This window comes from Erythranthe guttata, chromosome 2 (assembly GCF_056151865.1).
Source record: "Erythranthe guttata isolate IM_541 chromosome 2, IM_541, whole genome shotgun sequence".
Classification (NCBI taxonomy): Eukaryota; Viridiplantae; Streptophyta; class Magnoliopsida; order Lamiales; family Phrymaceae; genus Erythranthe; species Erythranthe guttata.
Window position 1 is genome coordinate 3,478,277 of NC_142534.1, and position 21,059 is coordinate 3,499,335.

General features: G+C 34.9%; 2 protein-coding genes across 2 annotated transcripts; both read left to right on the top strand.

Annotated features, from left to right (window-relative positions):
- The first annotated feature begins 5,168 nt into the window (after nucleotides 1-5,168).
- On the top strand, nucleotides 5,169-8,951 carry LOC105970017 (ankyrin repeat domain-containing protein 2B). The gene is made up of 9 exons (XM_012994797.2): nucleotides 5,169-5,335; nucleotides 5,552-5,579; nucleotides 5,790-5,932; nucleotides 6,717-6,929; nucleotides 7,031-7,179; nucleotides 7,801-7,966; nucleotides 8,176-8,268; nucleotides 8,487-8,626; nucleotides 8,716-8,951. The coding sequence occupies exons 1-9, from the start codon at nucleotides 5,327-5,329 to the stop codon at nucleotides 8,813-8,815; spliced, it is 1,041 nt and encodes a 346-aa protein (XP_012850251.1). The 5' UTR covers nucleotides 5,169-5,326; the 3' UTR covers nucleotides 8,816-8,951.
- A 586-nt stretch (nucleotides 8,952-9,537) lies between these two features.
- Nucleotides 9,538-13,826, top strand: LOC105970097 (arginine/glutamate-rich 1 protein). Its single transcript, XM_012994887.2, has 5 exons — nucleotides 9,538-9,752; nucleotides 9,864-10,040; nucleotides 11,200-11,418; nucleotides 13,009-13,228; nucleotides 13,388-13,826. Exons 2-5 carry the CDS (start codon nucleotides 9,913-9,915, stop codon nucleotides 13,652-13,654), a joined length of 834 nt encoding a protein of 277 aa, XP_012850341.2. The 5' UTR covers nucleotides 9,538-9,752; nucleotides 9,864-9,912; the 3' UTR covers nucleotides 13,655-13,826.
- Nucleotides 13,827-21,059: the final 7,233 nt, after the last annotated feature.

Genomic DNA, 21,059 nt, shown 5'->3' on the forward strand with positions numbered 1-21,059 from the left:
GGTGACACGTGCGGATGATGAAAAATCGGCTCGTCTGAAGGCCGAAGCTAGGATTGAGGATCTGAGCCTATCTTTGAAGAATGAGAAGACTGACGCGCTTTCTTTCATGGAAGCCCATAAGGGGTCGAATGACGTCTTGAAAACGCCTTTGGGTTTGATGGTGGTGGACAAGTTCTTAGGGAGCGAGTCTTATATCGAGCTGCGGGATAGTTATGCTAGTGGGTTTTTTGCGGAGATCGTGCGGGATATCCGTGGTCAAGTTCGTGCTACAAAGCTTGTCCCAGAGGCTATCCTACGGGAGATAGAGCCGAGCGTTTTGGAACTTGAGCCAGAAATTGGGGCGGAGAAAATTGGCGCCCTGGTTGAGGGTGACGAGTTTGATGAGATGCCCGAGGCTGCTGGAGCTGAGAATGCTAGCGTTAACCCGACTGCCTAGTAGTGCAGTTGTTTATCTGTTTCTACTCGCTTGAGAGTAGTAGTATTTCCTTTATGACTTATTTTTAAGACTTTAGTCTTTTCTATTTTTTTTTATTTGCACGTTTTTGCTTTATAAATGGAATTTTATTTTTGTTTTATTCCCATTTCGCAATTTTCGTGCTTTTTTGGTACTTAGTGGATGATCAGTCCCCCAAGTTTTTATGTAGGGGCTCCGCAGTTTTGCCATTTTTTCTTGATTTAGCATTGCAGAGTCCTTGAGAATTTGTTTTCTCTATCAATTTAAGCTTTGGGGAGCGAGATAACAAAGTTCGAGTTGGCCAGACTCTTATGATCCTTGATATCTTCCCCTTTAGCTTTAATCAATGATATATTTTTTGTTTGAGTGTCGTTAGGTCACTCTTTGAAACAAGCACTGCATAATAATAACAAAAATAATAATGAAATTAAAATGGTATAAAATATTGAATTGAAATGACATAAAGTAGAACGGTTGGGATGGGCATTATGCCTCCACTTAAAACATTTTATTTATTTTTATGTGGCAAGCGATATGCCGCCAACTTATTACATAATTTAGAGCGTTGCGGCGAGCGGTATGCTCCCGACTTATTCCATAGTTTAAGCATCACAGCGAGCGATATGCTCCTGATTTATTATTGAGAGAAAAAAAGGTTGCACGCCTTAGGTGCTAAACGAAATACTTCTTCAAGTTCCCTATCACTTTTCTTTTGGAGGAAATCTACCAGTTTCGCCTCCGTTTCGGGCTCAAGGTTGGTTCCTACTCAGAATAGTTTATCTTGATCGCCCGGAATTAACTCTACGCTTTTCAGTTCTTCTACTGCCGTGAGCCTCGTGCCGCTGGCTTCTTGATTGGTCGAGGGGGTGATGAGGTTGTCTTTAACAACCATCACCCATTTTCTCTTTAGGAAATTGGGAGGGTCATCCCCCTCTCCCACTTGCTTTTTGTTCCGGAGTTGAGGTGCCCTCAAAGTATTCGCATAACACTCTCGAGCTACGCGTTGATCGCCTACGGCTTCTCCAATTCCGTTAGTCGTAGGAAATTTCAACTTCATATGATATGTTGATGGGATTGCTCTGAAGAGGTTCATACTTGGCCGCCCCAAAATTACGTTATACGTTGATGGTGCCTTGACGACCAAGAAGTTAACCGTGTTTGTTGCCCGACGTGGAAATGAACCCAAAGACAAGACTAGGGAAATTTCTCCCAAAGCTTCGACGGCGTGTCCTGCAAAACCCACTAGGGGTGTTTTCACGGGCGCGAGTTTCGCATTGGCTATCCCTAGCTTTTCAAAAGCGCCGTAATATATAATATCAGCCGAGCTACCGCCGTCTACCAAAATCTTCTTCACCAAGTAATTGGAAATTGATGCTGAAATGACCAACGCATCGTTGTGTTCACCACGTGGTCCTTCGAGATCGTCGTCGCTAAATGTAATCTCTGGGCTTGGGTGATGAACATGGTAAACATGTTCTGTCGGACGTTCTGTCGTAGAGTACGAGCCTCCTGCAGCCCGCATTGACGCGCGTCGTGCGCTGGGGGTATCACCACTCGAGGGTCCTCCGGAAATGACTGCAATTATTCCTTGAGTCGGAAGATTGTCATCCTCTCGATCTTTCCGATCGTTGGGATGTTCTCCTTTCTGCTGGAAGTGGGGTTTATTTTTGAATTTCTGGTGTCGCGGGGTATCCACGAATTCTCCCAGGTGTCCTTTCTTAAAGCATTCGTCAGTAGTATGGCCCTGATCTCGATGGTACTCGCAGTATTTTTCCGATTTTTGCCTTTTTCGTATTTTCTTTCATCTGTCTCGGGGGTTGGACTAAACCTTTCTGCTCCGCTACCATCCACACATCCATGAGTTTTGCTTTTAAGGGGGTGAACTTTGGATAGGTAGGGGCGGGGTTCGAGCGTCCTTCTTCTCTCCTTTTTGTATCATGGCGTTCTTCTTCGCGCCTCCTCTTCACGGGGAGCCCCATCTCTACAGCCTCCTCTATCCGGATAAATTTCTCCGCGCGGTTCAGAAGTTCATCCAGAGTTTGCGGGGGTCGGCCTGCGATGGATTCTTGGAAACGAACATGCTTCAAGTTATGTTGCAGTATGTCGGCTAGCAGGTCGTGGTTAACATTGGGCACCTCGTGTACAGCTTTGACGAACCGTTGTACATAATCCCTTAACGGTTCTCCTTCGCGATGTTTGACTTTGAAGAGGTATGATCCGGTTTTGACGTATCTCTTGTTGATGGAATACTGGCTAAGGAAGCGTTCTGATAGTTGGCTTAGACCATCCAAGGATCCTCCAGGTAGACCGTTGAACCAAGTTTGTGCTTGATCAGTTAAGGTAGTTTGGAAAATTTTGCAGTAGGCGGCGTCGCTGAGGCCGTAAAGGTCGATCTTAGCGAAGAAATTGTTAAGGTGATTCTGGGGATCTCTTGTTCCATCGAATTGGGGCAGATTGGGGATCCTAAATCCGAGCGGTAAAACTTCCTCCATAATAGCCGGAATAAAAAGGGCTTATTCGGGCGGGGAGTGTTCCAAACCGAGCGGTTGATCTTGAAGCTTCTTGTCGTGGGCTTCTCGAATTACGTTTGTTACCATTTTCGCGGTGCCTTCTCGTCTCTTCAGCCCGAGAGTACCTACTCCCATGTTCGTCTTGTGGGGAGTTGTCTCGGCGAAAGGAACGTCCGTGATGTCTATCGCCTCGAGGCTCATGGCGTGTAACACTCGGCCGAGAGGATCCACTTCTTCCTCGGTGGCCTCGCGCCGCTCTCTCCCTTGAAGGAGCCCGTTGCCTAAGGGGTCGTGGTGATCGACCGCGCGTTTCTCCTCGAGGAGCCTGGTCCGAGGCTGAGCTATGCTGAAGCGACCGGGGCTGGGCATACCTACGGGGAGCCCGTTCTGAAGAAATGCTTCGGTCGCTAAGCGATACCCTTTCCTCAGAGTCGTGGAGTTCTACGATGGGCGGGGTCCCGTGGACGTGAGCGGGTTCCGAGGGGTCGCTCTCTGAAAGAATCGGCTCTTCGAAATCACTATGGCCTTGGGCGCTAATGTACTGAGCTACTGCGTCCGCCGCTGCCCAAGCCGCTGCCTTGGCCGCGGTCTCGTCCATCATTGCTTGCAACTCTTCCGTCGTCATTTGGATGATTGGCACTGAAGGTCCCGCCGTGTTGGTTGCTCCCGCCGTCCTCTTTCTTCGAGGCGGATCCGGGATCCCACCGCCGGCTCCTTGCTGAGGCGGATTAAGGCTACCTTGACCACCTCCTCCAGTGTCACGTGATCGAGTTTGCATTCCCACAGACGGCGCCAAAATGATGCTGCTCAAATGCTAATTGGGCAACCCAAGAGTCCTTGAGCCCACAAAGATAGAGAATGCCGTGAGTCCTTGCCACGTGTCCGAGGTAGTCGAAGGGACTGCTCCGTTCGTTAACCTACAAAACAATTGAAACACTAAATGACACGTCGGGTTTGGCCCGACGATTATCCTCCGACGCTCAAGTAAGAAGATGTATTAATATAAACAAATAATAGTAATTAATTGCCGAATTAGAGTGTACCTTCCTATGTGAAATGACACATACATTTATAAGTGGATGAATAGGTAAGACTTTTGTAAAAATCCGATGTGGGACAATGTGTTGTCATTTTTAAAGGTAAAAAGTAATCTAATTGAGTTTTGACACACAATTAGATTAATTGGGCCTAATCTTAATTAGGTTAATGGGCCTACTTATGATTAGACACATCAATCATTATTATTATTATTATTATTATTATTATTATTATTATTATTATTATTATTATTATTATTATTATTATTATTATTATTATTATTATTATTATTATTATTATTATTATTATTATTATTATTATTATTATTATTATTATTATTAGTATTATTATAAACATACTACATATAAAATATAACAATAATAAATACATATAAAAAGATCAGTTTATTATGTTAACGTATAATTATTTTCGCCAAATCTACAAGGGTTGGCTCGAGCTCGACTCCATTACATTCTCATCCAATTTTTACACTATATAATATTGTATATGCTTATTTAGCTCACTCGATTTATATTATTTAGCTCACCAAATCATGAAAGAATTTCCACGAAATGAAAACTCAAAAGCTAAACTGTATTTTGTGCAATTATGGTCACTCGCAAGTAATTTGTGATGTCTTGCATGATCATATTTTGAAACACAACTTCAAAGCGTTTAATTAACTGTTATAGATATCTATTTATTTAGTGCTTTTTTTTTCTTTTTTCTAAATTTCCTCAAGTAAATTTTGTGATTAGGAGTGAGTCGGAATCTAAAAAAACGACCGAGAGAAGGAAAAGTGATGGTGATTATGAATATGGCGAAATCTAAAAAGACGACGAACAAGATGTTTTTACGGTATCTAAAACATAGAAGGTTTTCCATGATATGATAATCTTGTATACAAAATACTTCATTCATTTCAAAATATCTTTTATCTTTATAATTTTTTATGGTTTCATATTATTTTTTCACTTTAGAATATGTTTAAGAAATATTTCTTTATATACAAAATATTAGATAACAAAAGTCATATAATAAATATTTCTACAGAAATAGAAAAGAAGCCCAATACTCGAAAGCCCATAATCCAAAAAGAAGCAAATCAGAAGAAAACTAAATCTGACCATTCATTAAAATCAGCGATGAGGATTGAAAGGGGGCCCACCTGCTCTGTTTTCCTTCGTGTATCGCAGTCCCCATCTCTATCATCACCACATCACTAATTTATAAACCCTTTCTCGTCTTCTCTCTCTCTCCACATCTCTTCTCTCTCTACAAGCAAAGGATCTGACGACAATTCTTCTATCAGATTTCAGCGATAATGTCTGAGGTACTGTTCCTAATTCCTTTTATCTTCAGTTTAATTGTGTAATTTGATTGTTTTCTTCTCGAATTTCTCTCTTCACTTACCTTGTACTGCTCGATTTCTTAGCCGGTTTGATTGCTGAGTGGTTTGATTTGTTTTCATTAGTTCAATTGAGATTGAATTTTTCATGGTTTTGCTTTTGATGTGCTGATGATTTTTTTTTTTTGGGGGATTTTGCAGGAATCAAAAGCTCCTCTGGTTCCTAAAGGTGAGAATTACTTGTTACCAGATGTGTTTTTTATTTTTTTCTTTTCTATATGCTTATCTGTAGTGATTGGGACTAAATTTTTGATAGAGATTGATTAGAACCAAAGATGAAATTCTGAGTGGAAAATAGATTTTAATTTTGTTTTAAAAGAAGCGAAATATTCGACTGAGTGGTTTTTAACTATTTGAAAATTATGTTTCTGCTATTCAGAAGAGAAGGCTGCTGCGGGGAGTACGGCTTCAGCAGAGGCACCGCCTGCGCAGAGAAGAGCAGCTCCAGCACCAGCACCAATACCGCCAGTTGCCGGAATGCCAAATCCATTTGATTTCTCAGCTATGTCAGGATTGCTTAATGTATGTATTTTTCCTCTTTCATCTCAGGCTTTTATCCATAGCATGTTGAGCAACTCAGTATGTTGTATGCTGTTCATTCCATTTTGGTGAAGGAAAAACTGTGCTGGAAACCTTATTAAATCTCGATCACTGAGCTTTTGCACTAATGGTTACCTAAGAAAAAAGAATTGTTTGAACTATTTGCTCAGGTTTAGGTTTCTATTCTGTTTTTGGCAGATCAACCTGTCTAGTGCACTACTTGTTCTCATTAGACCTTCTAAACAGAAAAGATGACTTTTTTTTTTTTTTTTCGTTTCAATTTTATTTTCTGTTGTGTTGTTGTGTGATTGGTAAATTATGATCTCGTTTCAATTAGAATGACATTTATGTTTTCGACCCACATTAGCAAAACACATCGGAAAACAGTCTTGCCCTTTTCTAAAACATTTTGTATGTAAGAGAAAACAAGGGATTAAGTTTTGAGATGCTTGTTACACATGAAAGAATTGTAGCGTTATATTGTGGCATATAATATCACAGACCACTTCTTTTTTTATTCCTAAAATTCCTGTTTGTGTATACAGTTAAACCTCTATAAATTAATACAGCCGGGACTAGGGAAATTCGGGAAATTCTATTAATTTATCGAAATATTAAATTACCGAGTTAATAATTTAGCATGTTCTCACCAAGTTGGGACCGGAAGAATATATTATTTAAGCGAGGTTATCAATTTATCGAGGTTCTATTGTACTTGGCAATGATAGTCTGATGGTGCTCTATTCTCTGATTTGTTTTTTACCAGGACCCAAGCATCAAGGAATTAGCCGAACAGATTGCAAAGGACCCTTCTTTTAATCAGATGGCGGAACAGCTTCAGAAAACTTTCCAAGGTGATGCAGTTGAAGAGGGTATCCCCAGCTTTGACCCTCAACAGTATTATTCGACGATGCAACAAGTCATGCAAAATCCACAGTTTATGAACATGGCTGAGAAGCTTGGTAGTGCATTAATGCAGGTAGTTCTTTGTTTGAAATTCTCACCTGCTCTCGTGTAAAATATAGTATTATCTGAGATGTAAATGTCATTAGTAGTTTATTGTTCTTACTTTATCCACAGGATCCAGCCATGTCTGGCGTGCTTGAAAACTTCACAAATCCTGCCAATAAAGACCAACTTGAAGAACGAATGGCTCGTGTCAAGGAGGATCCATCTTTGAAGCCTATCCTTGAAGAGATCGAGAATGGCGGTCCTACTGCAATGATGAGGTCATACTTCTTTTATTGGTGTTTATAATTTGATATACTTACAGGGCGTATTAATTTCTTATGAGATAATAATTTGTTGGATAGTATAGTTATAGGACCAACCTAACTGTCTTGTATTTTTTTATCGGGGTTCTGTTCCATGTCAAAGACGTAAATATTCTTATGGTGAATTCTTACCTTGTGACGAACCTCTTTGCCCAAAGAATCCCATCCTGAAACATGACCTGATGAACTACTCTCTTGCAGTCCCAACTCTACTTTGTCAACATACAATTACAGAAATGCTAACCTGCGTTTTGTCGATGCTTATCTCACATGTTCCTACTTCCTAATTTCATAAGTTTAATATTTTCCTTTTTTTTCCCCCCAAACATTTTGTTCCCGTACTTATTTTATTTTCAGAAACGGTTTCCTGATTTTTTATTTCGAAGGTAGGTTGTGTATATTGGGTGAATGCCACATATCTATGATTCACTACGACTTTGATTTCGACTTATTACCCTAGCAGTATATGCATAAAACTGTATTGCATCTTTCTTGAAAAAAACATTAATCAAAATTTAATATATCATCTAAAGAGGTTCTGTAATTAAATCTTGAAGAATTCATTTTTGTGATCAGGTACTGGAATGATAAAGAGGTTCTCCAGAAGTTGGGCGAAGCAATGGGATTCGCAGTCGGTGGAGAAGGTGCCACATCTGCTGGCGATACTGTTGAAGACGAAACAGAGGAAGTTAATGATGAGGAATCCATTGTTCACCACACTGCTAGCATTGGTGATGTGGAGGTATGTCTTTGATTTATACTGCACCGAAATCACAAATATAAATATATATATATATATATATATATATATATATATATATATATATATATATATATATATATATATATATATATATCCTGGGTTACTTGTTAAGATCTGATATTTTCTTGGAAGTGTTTCTAATCTTTGACAAGTGTATTAACTCTTGGCTTGTTTTTATGGAACAATAGGGCTTGAAGAAAGCCCTTAGTGAAGGTGCTGATAAGGATGAAGAAGACTCCGAGGGAAGGACAGCGTTGCATTTTGCGTGTGGATATGGCGAGGTACTTTATATATTGGAAAACGAGTTCTATTTTTCATTTACTAGTACTATGTGGATTGTTGTTTTTAGTCAAGTATATGAATGATATTTTGTCCAAACTCAACCCCGATTATTACACAACCGTACAAAGCAATGCAGTAGAATTCCAAATCTCGAACACAAGATAAAACATGTTATATCCAATTCAATCAATCTTATCAATCCCGTCAACATTTTCAGGTCAAGTGTTCTCAAATTCTGCTGGAGGCAGGGGCAAAGGTGGACACGTTGGATAAGAATAAGAACACTCCTCTCCACTACGCAGCCGGTTATGGCAGAAAGGAGTGTGTCGAGCTTCTGTTGAAAAACGGCGCTGCTGTGTAAGCGTTTTTGCTTTTTTAGAAAAAAACTCATCCGACCTTTCTTTGAATATGAATTTGAATTTGAATTTGAATTTGAATTTGTGCAGCACTCTTCAGAACCTGGATGGAAAGACACCTATCGATGTTGCTAAACTAAACAACCAAAGTGACGTGCTGAAGCTACTCGAGAAGGATGTGTTTCTATAAGTCGTGATTAAGTCGCGTTTTTTATATTTATTTATATGAGCCATTGCTAACTTAAACCTTGTTTTCTTGAAATGATATTTTGCTGGTGTATGGTTTGCCATGTTTGGATTCACTTTTATTTGATTTCATTTCATCAGCTGTATTTCCAGGCATGTGTGGTGTTTGTGTTCACTTCCAGTCGATAATTAATTTGATAACCATAGTCGGAGTAAGATAAATTTTAATGAATATTAAAATATTATCTTAAATATTAAATGAGTATGTAATGATTCTATTTTGATGTTTAGCGCTGGAGTTGCTTGCGTGATTATATATAGTATGCACCATATAAATACTTATATATGTTTTACAACGACACAGATAGTGTACAAATCAGGTGGATCATATTGAAATTAACACTTAGAAAAAGAAAATCGAAAGTAAACACCAGTATAAATTCAGTTAAAAAATAAAAAAATAGGAATTTTGAAAATTAGAATAAAATCAGTAGTTCCAAAAATGTGTTTTTTAAATTGAAATTAACGCTTAGAAAAAAAATTCGAAAGTAAAAAACCAGTATAAATTCAGTTAAAAAATTAAAAAATAGGAATTTTGAAAATTAGAATAAAATCAGTAGTTCCAAAATTGTGTTTTTTAAGATCAAAATCGACGTAATTCAGATATATATATATATATATTCCAATAAAAAATTAAAAACAATCAAAATTGATTTTTTTTTATTCGATGGCTAAATTTGAAAAATTCTATTCCAATTTGACATCAATGAAAATAAAAAATATGTTGGACTAGAATTCTTCATCCCAAACAAGTCTTCTAGATATTGCAAATTCGTCCCTCTGCAATTTCTCAAAGCTTTTTTAGGGTTTACTTTTCGCGTCTTCCCAACACCGTGATTGCAGTGCACGAACGCCGATCTCAATTCCTAATTTGTTCGAAGGTTTTCTGAGACAATCGATTTAATTAATATATTATCCATTAATGCATAAATAATCGAAGCTTCAAAGGGTTCTGATTTTGTTTTGCTAATTTGATGTGCTTGTAAAAACAGGTTTCAGGTTTAATCGTGTTTTCTCGTATTTTGCAAAAGCAAAATTGAGATGGCTAGAGACAGGGAAATATCTCGGTCGCCGCCGTACCGGAGAAGGTACTCGCCTTCTCCGTCTCCGGTGAGGTATGGACGCCGGAGCCGGAGAAATAGAAGCAGATCCCCTTATTCTTATAGCAGGTGATACCCTTTTACTTACACCTGCTTGTGTGTGTTATGTAACAGAGGCTTGTATTTTGTTTACATTTGCTTTACAGGTTTATCTCTGATCTCAATTACTAACAATCAAAGAGTGTGTGTGTTAATCTGTGATTTATTAGAGGAATGGAAGTGAAGACTGAAAAAACCATGGAACAACATCTGCCCTAATTTTGTATCTATAGGTGGCGCTGCCGATGGTCTTATGTAAATTGATTCGACACTAACAGTAATTGTAATATGTTTAAGTTTTGTTAATGTCAATTATGTTGAGCAATAAGTTAATAGGAGTTTTAAGCTTGTTTTTCATTGTGAATTTAATGAAGATAGAGAGACTACTTAGTAGTGTAAGTTAATTAAACTTTAATTTTAATGGTGTCAAGTTACCGGATAAATTTGGAACATTTGGAGTTCAACACGTTAGGAAAGTGGAACTATATCTTTTCTGCCGAAACCTTTGTTAAGTAAACTATGTGGATCTGTTTGATGATCTCGAGTCTTTCTGGACAAGCATGACTTAAATTGTTGCAACATTGTATGTAATAACGCTCATTGTGTTGGTTTTATTTGTTTTAGATGATCTAGCAGATGCTTATGGATTGTGTAGCTTTGCTGTCCTAATGCCATGTTGCTGCATATGAGAGTTTTCGCTTTCCACAGCACTTTGATGTTCTACATGCTTATTATCGTTGTTGATTTGATGATCTGACATACTTTTCACCAGTTTTCCGAAGAAAACAAAATGCTAAATTGTAAATTATTATGCTCGAGATAAATCTTGACACTGGGAGTTTTTCTATGTATATAAATATAAGAATTCAAGATTATTTTCCTTAAAACTTACAGTTAATAAGATAGTCAAGTTCATTGATGTTCGAGAAAAAAAATAAAAAAAAAACAATGGCTTCCCTTTTGACTGGGAAGTCAGCAGGTGATAGGTGCCGATGGGTGTCATTTCACTGCTCGATTGTGATATTAGCGGTTTGTTATGGAGCACCCACTGTATTCTTTGCAATATATGAGGTAACTGTATGTGCTTTCAGTATAGATGGTGGGTTTGGAAACTGCAAGGCCAAGATTGGGAATATGGTAGTGCTCGATATGTCCATTTGAAACTCAACTATTTTATTGTATTTTACAGAGGAAGAAGTCGTTCATTATCTCCTCAACTCCGCAAAAGTCGCTCTCCCACTCCAAGACGTCGTAAAACTCGTTCTCCTGCACCAAAGCAAAATAAAAGACAGAGAAAAAGGAGTACCTCATCATCCCCGCTAAGTGCATCTCCGAAGGTACATGCTGGTGCAAAAGAGACGGAAAATGCGAGTGAAAAGTTGAAAAGAGAGGCAGAGGAAAGGCAAAGGTATAAATACAACCACAATTTCCTTTCGTGTTCTCCTTTTCCCCCGATGTGTTTTTTCTCTTTCTTATTTGATGTGCTTGTTCATTTGTTTGATTTGCTAAAATTCTGAATTGTTTATTATTGTGAATACAAATGATAAACCTCTAAAACGCCTGGAGATGCACAACATGGTTTATTTAGACTGGTGACAGATTGGAACTTCTTTATACGATTGTTTTAATGGTTGGATCCTGGCATAGGCTGGATGATCGTTTATATTTTAATTACTGACGAGATACTTGATACTTGTTGGCACCTTTTTTTACTTATCTATATTTTTCCTCTTTAGTTGTTATTTTTTAAAACCTGCTTGCTTTCTCGCCTTTCGTTTTCTTTTGTTATTTAATCCCTCTTTTGGCACATTCTGCATTCCGAGGTTATTTTTACTGTTCTTCTTAAAATTCAAAGTGGTGCCTTCTTTGTGGCACATAGAAAAAAGACTAAGTATTCAGAGAGGATGACTTGATAGTTTTTATGGTTGCATGTCTCTTTGATCTACATGTCTATCACAAAATTCAAGTTTGAATATTTTTTTAATTCTTTTTATTTTCTAGAGCATCAAAAATATTTATTGTTTCAATACCATCCTTTTGAGTTGTGTTATCGGAAACATTTCTGGCAACTAATAGTCCTGTACTTTAACTTGACCCGTACCTACTATTAAAGAAAACAGCTATTACATTATTACTTCTTCTTTCTCTCTCTCCTTTTTGTTTTTCTTTCAATATGCTTTGTCTGAAATTATGCGCTTATCTGCATTATGATTCCCTTTTTTCATTCTCTTTTATTTGATAAATTGTTATGATTGCCTTTTCCCTGTTCAACTCATTTTTATCCTGCATGCAAAACTACTACATGCTAAAGAAACTTGTTACTCAAAAATAACTTGGAAAGAGAGCTGCATTGGAATTAGAGCTTGTTTTCTTGATTTCAAAAGTAGCTTGTGCTGGAGAAGTAATTAAGTATGATTATTATAGCTAATCTCAACTAATTTGTGAAATAAGATTGTTGCCCACCCCAACTAATTGTGAAATAGGCTTGGTGGAGAGGAGTTTGGTTCGGTTTATTCCGTAACATTTTCATTCAGTGCACATAGAATGGCATTCAGGGACTTGTTATTGCAATTATGCATGTCAATGCAATTTCCTTTGTTAATATTTCTGCTACAGCAGCTGAAGTATTTCAGGAATTAGCATTAGAACTGCTGCATTTCACTTGACGCTCTTCTCCACAGGATTAATTGAAGGAAGTTTCTGATATTGTTTATTTTGATGATCCATTTGGGTGCCTCGTTAATCTACTCTTGATCAGATCTGAACTGAAATATTTTGGATCAAGAATCAGTTATTGGTATGCTTTAAAAGCGTAAGCATGTATATTGTATTGCCTTCTCCAAACTGGAGGTTAGTTGTCATTTATTTTGGTTATGAACTTAAGGAATAGAAGATTGTGGTTTGCTTTTGAGCACCTTTGATTCTCTTGAGAACTCAGTCTTTTGGTCAATCTTATTTTTTTCCTTTTTTTTTTGACATGTTGTACTGTAATTTCCAGGCGTCAAAAGGAATTAGAATTAAAATTAATCGAAGAAGAGACTGCAAAGAGAGTAGCAGAAGAGATTCAGAAAAAAGTTACAGAGAGGTTGAATTCGGAAAAGATCAAGCTTGAAATAGGTAAGCTTCTAGAAGAAGGCAGGAGGAAACTTGTAGGTGAAGTCGAAGCTCAACTTGAAAAAGAAAAAGAAGCAGCTCTTGTAGAGGCTCGTCAGAGAGAGGCTAGTACATCTATTCTTCTATTCTACTGTTAACTCGATTGACATTGTTGCAGTTATATTTCAGTTTTATATTATTGGTGTATTTTGGTATGCCTAAGAATTCTTGGGTTATTTTATTTATAATTATTTGATGTGGGCAATATGTATAATTACGTACAGGAACGAGCACAGAGAGAGAAAGAAGAGATGGAAAGAGTGATGGAAGAGAATAAGAGGAAGGTGGAAGAAGCTCAAAGAAGAGAAGCTTTGGAGCAAGAAAGAATGGAGGTCGAACGGTATAGAGAATTGGAGGAGCTTCAAAGACAGAGAGAAGAAGCTTTGAGGAGGAAAAAACAGCAAGAGGAAGAAGAACGAGCGAATCAAGTGAAGCTCTTGGGCAAGAATAAATCCCGGCCCAAAGTTTCGTTTGCCCTAAGTTTTAAATGATCGGTACTCGTTATTTCCCTCTCTCTTTTCGGTTGTATTGGTGTGAGAAGAATTTAAAAAAAAAAAAAAAAAAAAAAGTAAAAATCCTATCTATTGTCAGCAAGTTAATATCACTTCTGGTGATTGATAATATTTGTTATTGTTTTATGTCAATTTTTTCTTTTTTCGTTTTCTTTTTTGGTAATGCGTATTTCTTGCATTTCATGTTTTGTGTAAGATTATAATATTTAGGGTAAATTACGGCATCCCTCATGTTGTAAATATTAGATTGTGATGCATCATAAACTGTATTTTTGCACAAAATGAGTAGAAACTAGAGAATATTTCACGGAATATAGAAGATTATGTAGAATTTAACACAATAAGGATGGACGTGCATAAATAAGGATGGACGTGCATAGTTAAGAAGTGGTTGTAATTATTCAAACATTAGGGTTTTTTTCATAATTTAACCTTACCTCAGAGGTGGACGTAATTTACGCTAATATTTAACAGTGAAGTACTATTAACATTTATTAACTTAAATTGCATAAGTTGAATTGGATATTGTAGCTAGGTTAATATGTTTATCTTTTTTTAACGGTAACAAAAATATAGATAAGATAAAAAATATAGATAAGATAGTTTTAGTTAGAAATGCATTATATAAAAAATGGTGTGCTAAATTTCACAATAAAATTTACTAAATCCCACACATAAAAAAAAAAAAAAAAAAAAATCTCTCTACTCATATTCTCTGTAGCTTCTCTTTAAGATGATTTTATCAAAGTCATCCAAAATTCGATATTTTTTTACGTTAATAATCATAAAAATTGAGTTCAGTTTTAATTAATATTTATTCGATTTCATTAAGCCTATTTAATTATTCAAATCCATATCAATTCGATTTTTTTTCCTCAAATTCCAACTTTATTTTAGTTTGAACATGTGAAGATTTTTGTCAAATTCGAACTTGGAATGCTAAGAACTGTGATTTTGTGAAAAGAGTTAGGGAAAAAGAAGAAGGGTGAGGAAGGAGAAAAAAAGATTTTAAAGAGATAAATATTTGTAGTTATGTGCATGATTTAGTAAAACTAGTGCGTCTGTGCGTGATTTAGTATTTCGTATATATAAAAAATGTAAATGCATTTTGAATATTCTTACTAACTTAAGACAAAATTGACCAACGCATTTCCAAGGGACCGCAATATGTAATTAAATTCAGGCAGTTTCTTGTGAATTAGTGTGTTTGTGTGTCTGTGGTTGAGAATTTGATTATGGGCCCAAAGATATATGTAACAAGAAATAGTAATAAGATAAGACAAAGCAATTAAATGAATCAATGGAATCAAATGACATGCAAGAATTAGTGGCGTGAATGAGCTGAGTCGGCTCGATAAGAGCTTATGTTCGAAATTTTCAAGCTTGGTTTCTGTTTATAAAAATAATAATAATAAATAGTTTTAAAAAAAACCCAGTTCATTTTATATTTTTTTTATTATAATGTTGAAAAATGACATTATTAATAATAAGAAAAAAAAATCGAATGAGATAACGCTCGATCTATAAAAGAAAGCTCAAGAGCTGGAGCTCGTCAAATTGGACTCCAGCTCGAGCTCGAAAAATTTGGCTAACTCAACTCGAGATCAGCTCGTTTACATATCTAGCAATAATGACCTAGTTGATGGAGTAAAAGAAAGGTGATCTTTACTCATCCGATTTACTTTGTTATTAACAATATGGATCCAAAAAGTGATTACCTTTTACTTAATTGTAGGACAAGTTATTCTGTGTGTTTGCAAAAACTTTTGAAAAAGAAAAAAATATTTTTAGAGAAGTTTGTCCATTGGTTTTTTTTTTTTTTTTTTTTTTTTAAATATATTTTAGTTTAAAATAACTTAGAGAAGTAAATAATGGTATTGCACACCCTTCAAAAGTGATATTGAGCTAAAAAAAAAAAAGCTCAAAATCACTTTTTCAAAAGCTAAATATTTGACAATTAATATTTCAAAAAGTGATTTTAACAAGTAATCATAATTTACCATAAAATAGTAATTTATAACAAAAAAATATATAAAATTGACAATAGTACAGTTCAAAAAAAGAGAAGGAAAAAAAAAATAAAAAATAAATTCTGAAGTCTTGATTTTATAACCTAATTAGGTCCATAGTCAAATTGAACAAAAAGAAAGCAAATTCAGAGTCAGTCCTTTTTCATTTCTGATTTCTGAAACAGAAAAACAAACTGATAAATTGCCACCCCCCTCCAATTACACCCACCCCCCACCCACCTATACATACAATGTATACGTACACAAGAAACGACACTCATATCATTAAGACATGATTGCATGAAGTGGGACCCACTCCCCTGACCTTCTCCACATTCATCGATGTCGTCTTGTCCCCTCACATTTATTTGGGCCCCACCGAAGTTTGTTTCTGTGTGGTTTATTATTTATTTAATTCAAACCTAATACTATTATTTTTGAATTTTCTCTAATTGTGAAGTGTGTAAAATATTTATATTCATTGTTAAATTTTCTCAAATTATTTTTTCATATTTACAAATTGCGAAGCGTAACGAATAGTAAATCGTAAAAGTTTTATTTCTATATCACTCCGTAACGAGTAGTAAATACAATAAATTAATAACATCGATTAAATAATAGTTTCTCTCGGTCCCGACTCAGTGAAAACGTGTTAAATTATTAACTCGATAATTTTATAATTCGCTAAATTAATAGAATTTCCTAGTCCCGACTGTATTAATTTATAGAAGTTTAATACGTAATTTGAAATGTTAAATGCCGCTTCAATTTTACTAGTACCTTTTTGACCTCGAACGTGAGTTTAACCAATTTCTAATTTGATTTTAGCAAAAATCGAAGCGCATAAACTGTGTTCCTTTTAATTAGCTTTATATTTCAATTTGAATCAGCTATTGGATGTCGTTTTACAAAATTATGCATGAGCAACTTAACTTTTGAATTTTAGATGGTTCGTTAAAGTTGTGAGCATTGTTCATTAATTCATTCATATCTTTTTCATCCAACATCTAGTTTTGGTATTTCAAGTTGCATAAGAAAGCCAACTTAAAAAACCGCATAATTACTTATTTTGAATTTTGTCAAATTCAGCCTAGAAAATGGTCAGGCTCATGTTTGAAATTGAAACTATACTATTCAAATTGAATTGACATTTATCACGTCTCACAAGTTACTTGAAAAATACTTGTCGGGCCTAGGGACCCAGGGTCCTGAAGCGAGGAATTTCGACTTTTTGGAGAAAAACATATAATACGTTCAAAAATATATTAAATTATAATTATGATATATATATATATAAAAAAAAAATATGTGCAATTATTTGTGTATTTATTGTATTAATTAAATTGCATAATATACTACCTCACTATAGCATCTAACAAACAACCGCATTTAATCCCAACCGCTCCTCATCCAAAACCCATGCATCTCTTACGTTGATATCGTGACCCCAAACCAACCAATCACATTACGCTTTGACCGCTTTTTCCTCACTGACACGCAGTAATTACTGCTGCTTGTGCTGTGAGCCCTATATACTCACGCATGTACCACACGCGCTTCATCGTCTGTCTTACCCATTTTGGATCCCGAGCTTCAAATCAACGCGCCAATTAAACGCGTGGTTGACGAACTTGGAATCTTTGTTTGGGTTCTCGTTATTCGGGTAAATGGGTTTTTTGTATTCCGGGTCCTCCGGTGCCGCTGACAACCGGGTACGTTTTTTTTCCCTTCTTTTTTTTTTTTTTTTTTATAATTATATGTTTTTTTTTTTTGTAAATTTGGAGTGCTTTTGATTTTTTGGTAAATAGCATTTAACTCCCTGTAGTTTGAGTTTTGTGCACATGACCCCTATAGTTTTAACTTTCTGCACATTGACCCCTATGTACTTTTAATATAAACACATAAACCCCCTATGGTATTCCACTTGGTAAACAATCAACCTCATTAGGAATATGTAATTCTTGAAAGTACAAGGAGATTATGTGAGTATATTAAAATACAAGGGGGTCTTATGTTATATTGAAAGTAAAAAGGGGTCTTGTGCTATATTGAAAGTAAAAGGGGGTCGTGTGCAGAAATTTCAAACCATAAGGGAGGTAAGTGCTATTTATCCCTTTTTCTTTTCCTTTTCAAGTTTCAGTATGTCCAAACAAGCCCTTTAGTTTTGCTAAAAGCTGCTTATGTTGGGATAAATTGATAATTAACAATATTTATTTTTCTTTTTGTAATAATATTATCTTTTCAATTCAGCCCCCACAAACTTTCTCAGCGTAGTTTCAATAATTTTGCAATTATTGCATGTTTTTTTTTTCCCATAAATGTACAATTAGTTTTCCTTCTCTTTTCTCTTGTAGAAAGGATTAATTAATTAATGCTACTTCAATATTTCTCATTCGTTTACTTCTCTAATCATTGATAATATGCATTAAATAGTCAAAAATATATTAATTAAAATATTTCGGATTGTAAGAGATAGGTGAAAATTGGAAAGAGTATTTTTTAATTAACCCGATTTTGATTTGAATATTTTCAATTTTGGAGTTGGAATTTCTGAGATTTTGATCATTTTTTCCCGGTTTTTTTTTTGGATTGATATTGGAGTATACGTGTGAGGTTTCGTTTCCCGTTCGCCTACTCGAAAACATTGGATGCTATCAAATAGGAGTAAAGAGTGGGTGGGGCATGTAGCTCATTAATTTTTTAAAATAATTCCATAAAAAATATCGGAAAATTTGAACTTATAATATCAATATTATTATGTATTTTATATTATAGGTGAAAAAAAATGAAGCTGATTTCAATTCAGAAAATTTCGATTTTGGAACAACTTTAATTTTTACATTCCCTAATTCTAAAGTAATACCCGTGTCACAAAGAATTGCATAACGAATATAAAAGATCAACATTATGTGAAGTAACTAAAAAAGTTTGATCGGCCAAAATTCAAAAAAGAAAATATTAAATATTGAAATCATAGTAATACGTCACTCGGTTAATTCCATGTATACATCACGAAATAAAGAGACACAAATCATTAATTATAGTCCAACGCCCCATCGTCCGCGTACACAAATTCGTTAGATCAAAGCATTACACGTGTTAGAAACAATTACCTAACGTGTATAAAAAAACAACGTTATGTAAAATTCACCGTTACACAGAGTAATAAACTAAAAAAATGTTTATAAATCACCCAATATCAGAGTTTATATGAAATAAATAAGGCATAATTAATAGAAGAAAAAAAAACACTACACATTAATGAATTAATATATATATATATATATATAAAGATTTTTTTAGTCTATAATTATACTTGAAAAACAATATATAACTATCTAAATACAAAAATCTACTTATATAGTTAATTTGTACATAAAATCTTAAAAAAAAATTCTGCAGCAAATAAGCTTGATATATTGATAATGATAATAAATGATTTATTTATTTATTTTCTTGAAGATTTAATATTTAACGTCAATATTCTTATTTAATAATTAATATTTGTTTTAAAAAAATAAAAAATAATATGAGTTGGAAAGTGAGATGAATGGTAAATATGTATGGAATTAGTTATTAATATTATTGGGTAGTAGAATTAATAGAGAGTGTGTTTGATATGAACCACAATCAGCAACCACGTTGCACCGACCCCCACCCCCACACCCCCCGCCCCCGCCCCCCCTCGTCCAAGAAAACCATCAATTATCTCTCTCCTATAAATCAGCAAGTTTCTGCTAGGGTTTTCACCAGACAAATTAATACATTTATCATCTATGTATTATTAGCTAGAAAGAAAACCCCCCTCTCTCTCTCTCTCTCTAGATCTCTCTCTCTCTCTAGAGATTATATATGAAGGGAGAGTGGATGGATTGATAATGTAATAAAAAAAGGGGCCGGAAGAAGGGTTTGTGTGGGATGTTGGCTGGCTCGATGCACACCACAGTTTTATTCATTCTTTCTTTCTCTACCTAAACTGTGATTTGTATCGGACCAGGCTTCATTCCTCTCAAATCCCCTTTTCTTCCATCACAATTAATTGTGTTATATATATATATAAATATATATATATATATATATATATATATATATGGCTATATGTGTTCTTGGTTTAATATTCTCATTTCTGTGTGTGTGTGTGGATTTGTTTGTTTGTTTTTGATGAATTAATGATTAATTATATTCCTTTTTAGGTACATGGGAGTTTTCTTTTATTTTAATTCCTGTGGATATTGTTCTTGAAAATTAATGATTTGTGGTCTTGAAATTAATAATAATATTGTCAAAAGACTGGATTGATTAATTAACATGTTTTCTTGTGTTCTTTGTTTTATTTTTATGCAGGCCAATGGGATGTGATATCAGATATGTATATGCAGCAATTGATCAATGATTTGATTATTCTCAGATGCAAAGTCATTGCTGCTGCTTGAAATTAAATTATATATATTGATATATTAATTAATTCATTTTATTTTATGTTAATTATTGTTGGATTAAATTCAGTCAGTTTTGTAAAAAAACTTTTCATTTTTATTTTAGCATGGAATTCTGTGTTAAATTTGTTTCCAGGGTTTGAACAGGCAAGGGTAGTAGTAGAGTACTATACTACTAGTAGCTATATATATATATATACATATATATATAGTGGAACTAGGGTTTGAAAGAAAGATGAACAACATCCCTATATATCATTTCATTTCCACCTCTGTTGACTTGTTCCCACTTTTCTTTTCCACTATTCTTTTCACCCCCTCTCTCTCTCTCTCTCTCTCTCTCTCTTCTCTCTCTCACACACTCACACACTAATCACACACACACACACAAACACATCAAAGCCTTTTTAGACAAAACACACACACAGTGACACCAAGAAAAGACGTATATATATGTCATATTAATTAATTAATTGATTGTTTTCATCTCCAAGAAATACAATATTAAATTTTTTTTTTTTTGATAATTAAGAAATACAATATTATACTCCATATATATATATGAAAAAAAAACAATAATAATAAAAGAGGTTGATAGAAAGGGTAGGGTTAAAGAAGAGAAGAGAGAGTACTGAAACTGTGACACTACCTCTAACAAAACAGTAAATGCAATAAATGCATTTTTTGCATTTAAATCAATTTGGAGCATCTGATGCCCAATTTCTGTGACTTTTATTATTATTATATTGGGAACCTAACCCACCAATTTAATTCCATTTAATTTACACATTCAACCTGTGACATTATGTTACCAGCATCTTTTTCTAATCACCCTATGTATACAGAAAATTTCAAAAAAAAAAAAATTAAATAGGAAACACAGAAGTTGAATGCAAGAGTGATTCGAAAGTGTGACAAATAATTTAGAACAATGTTTCT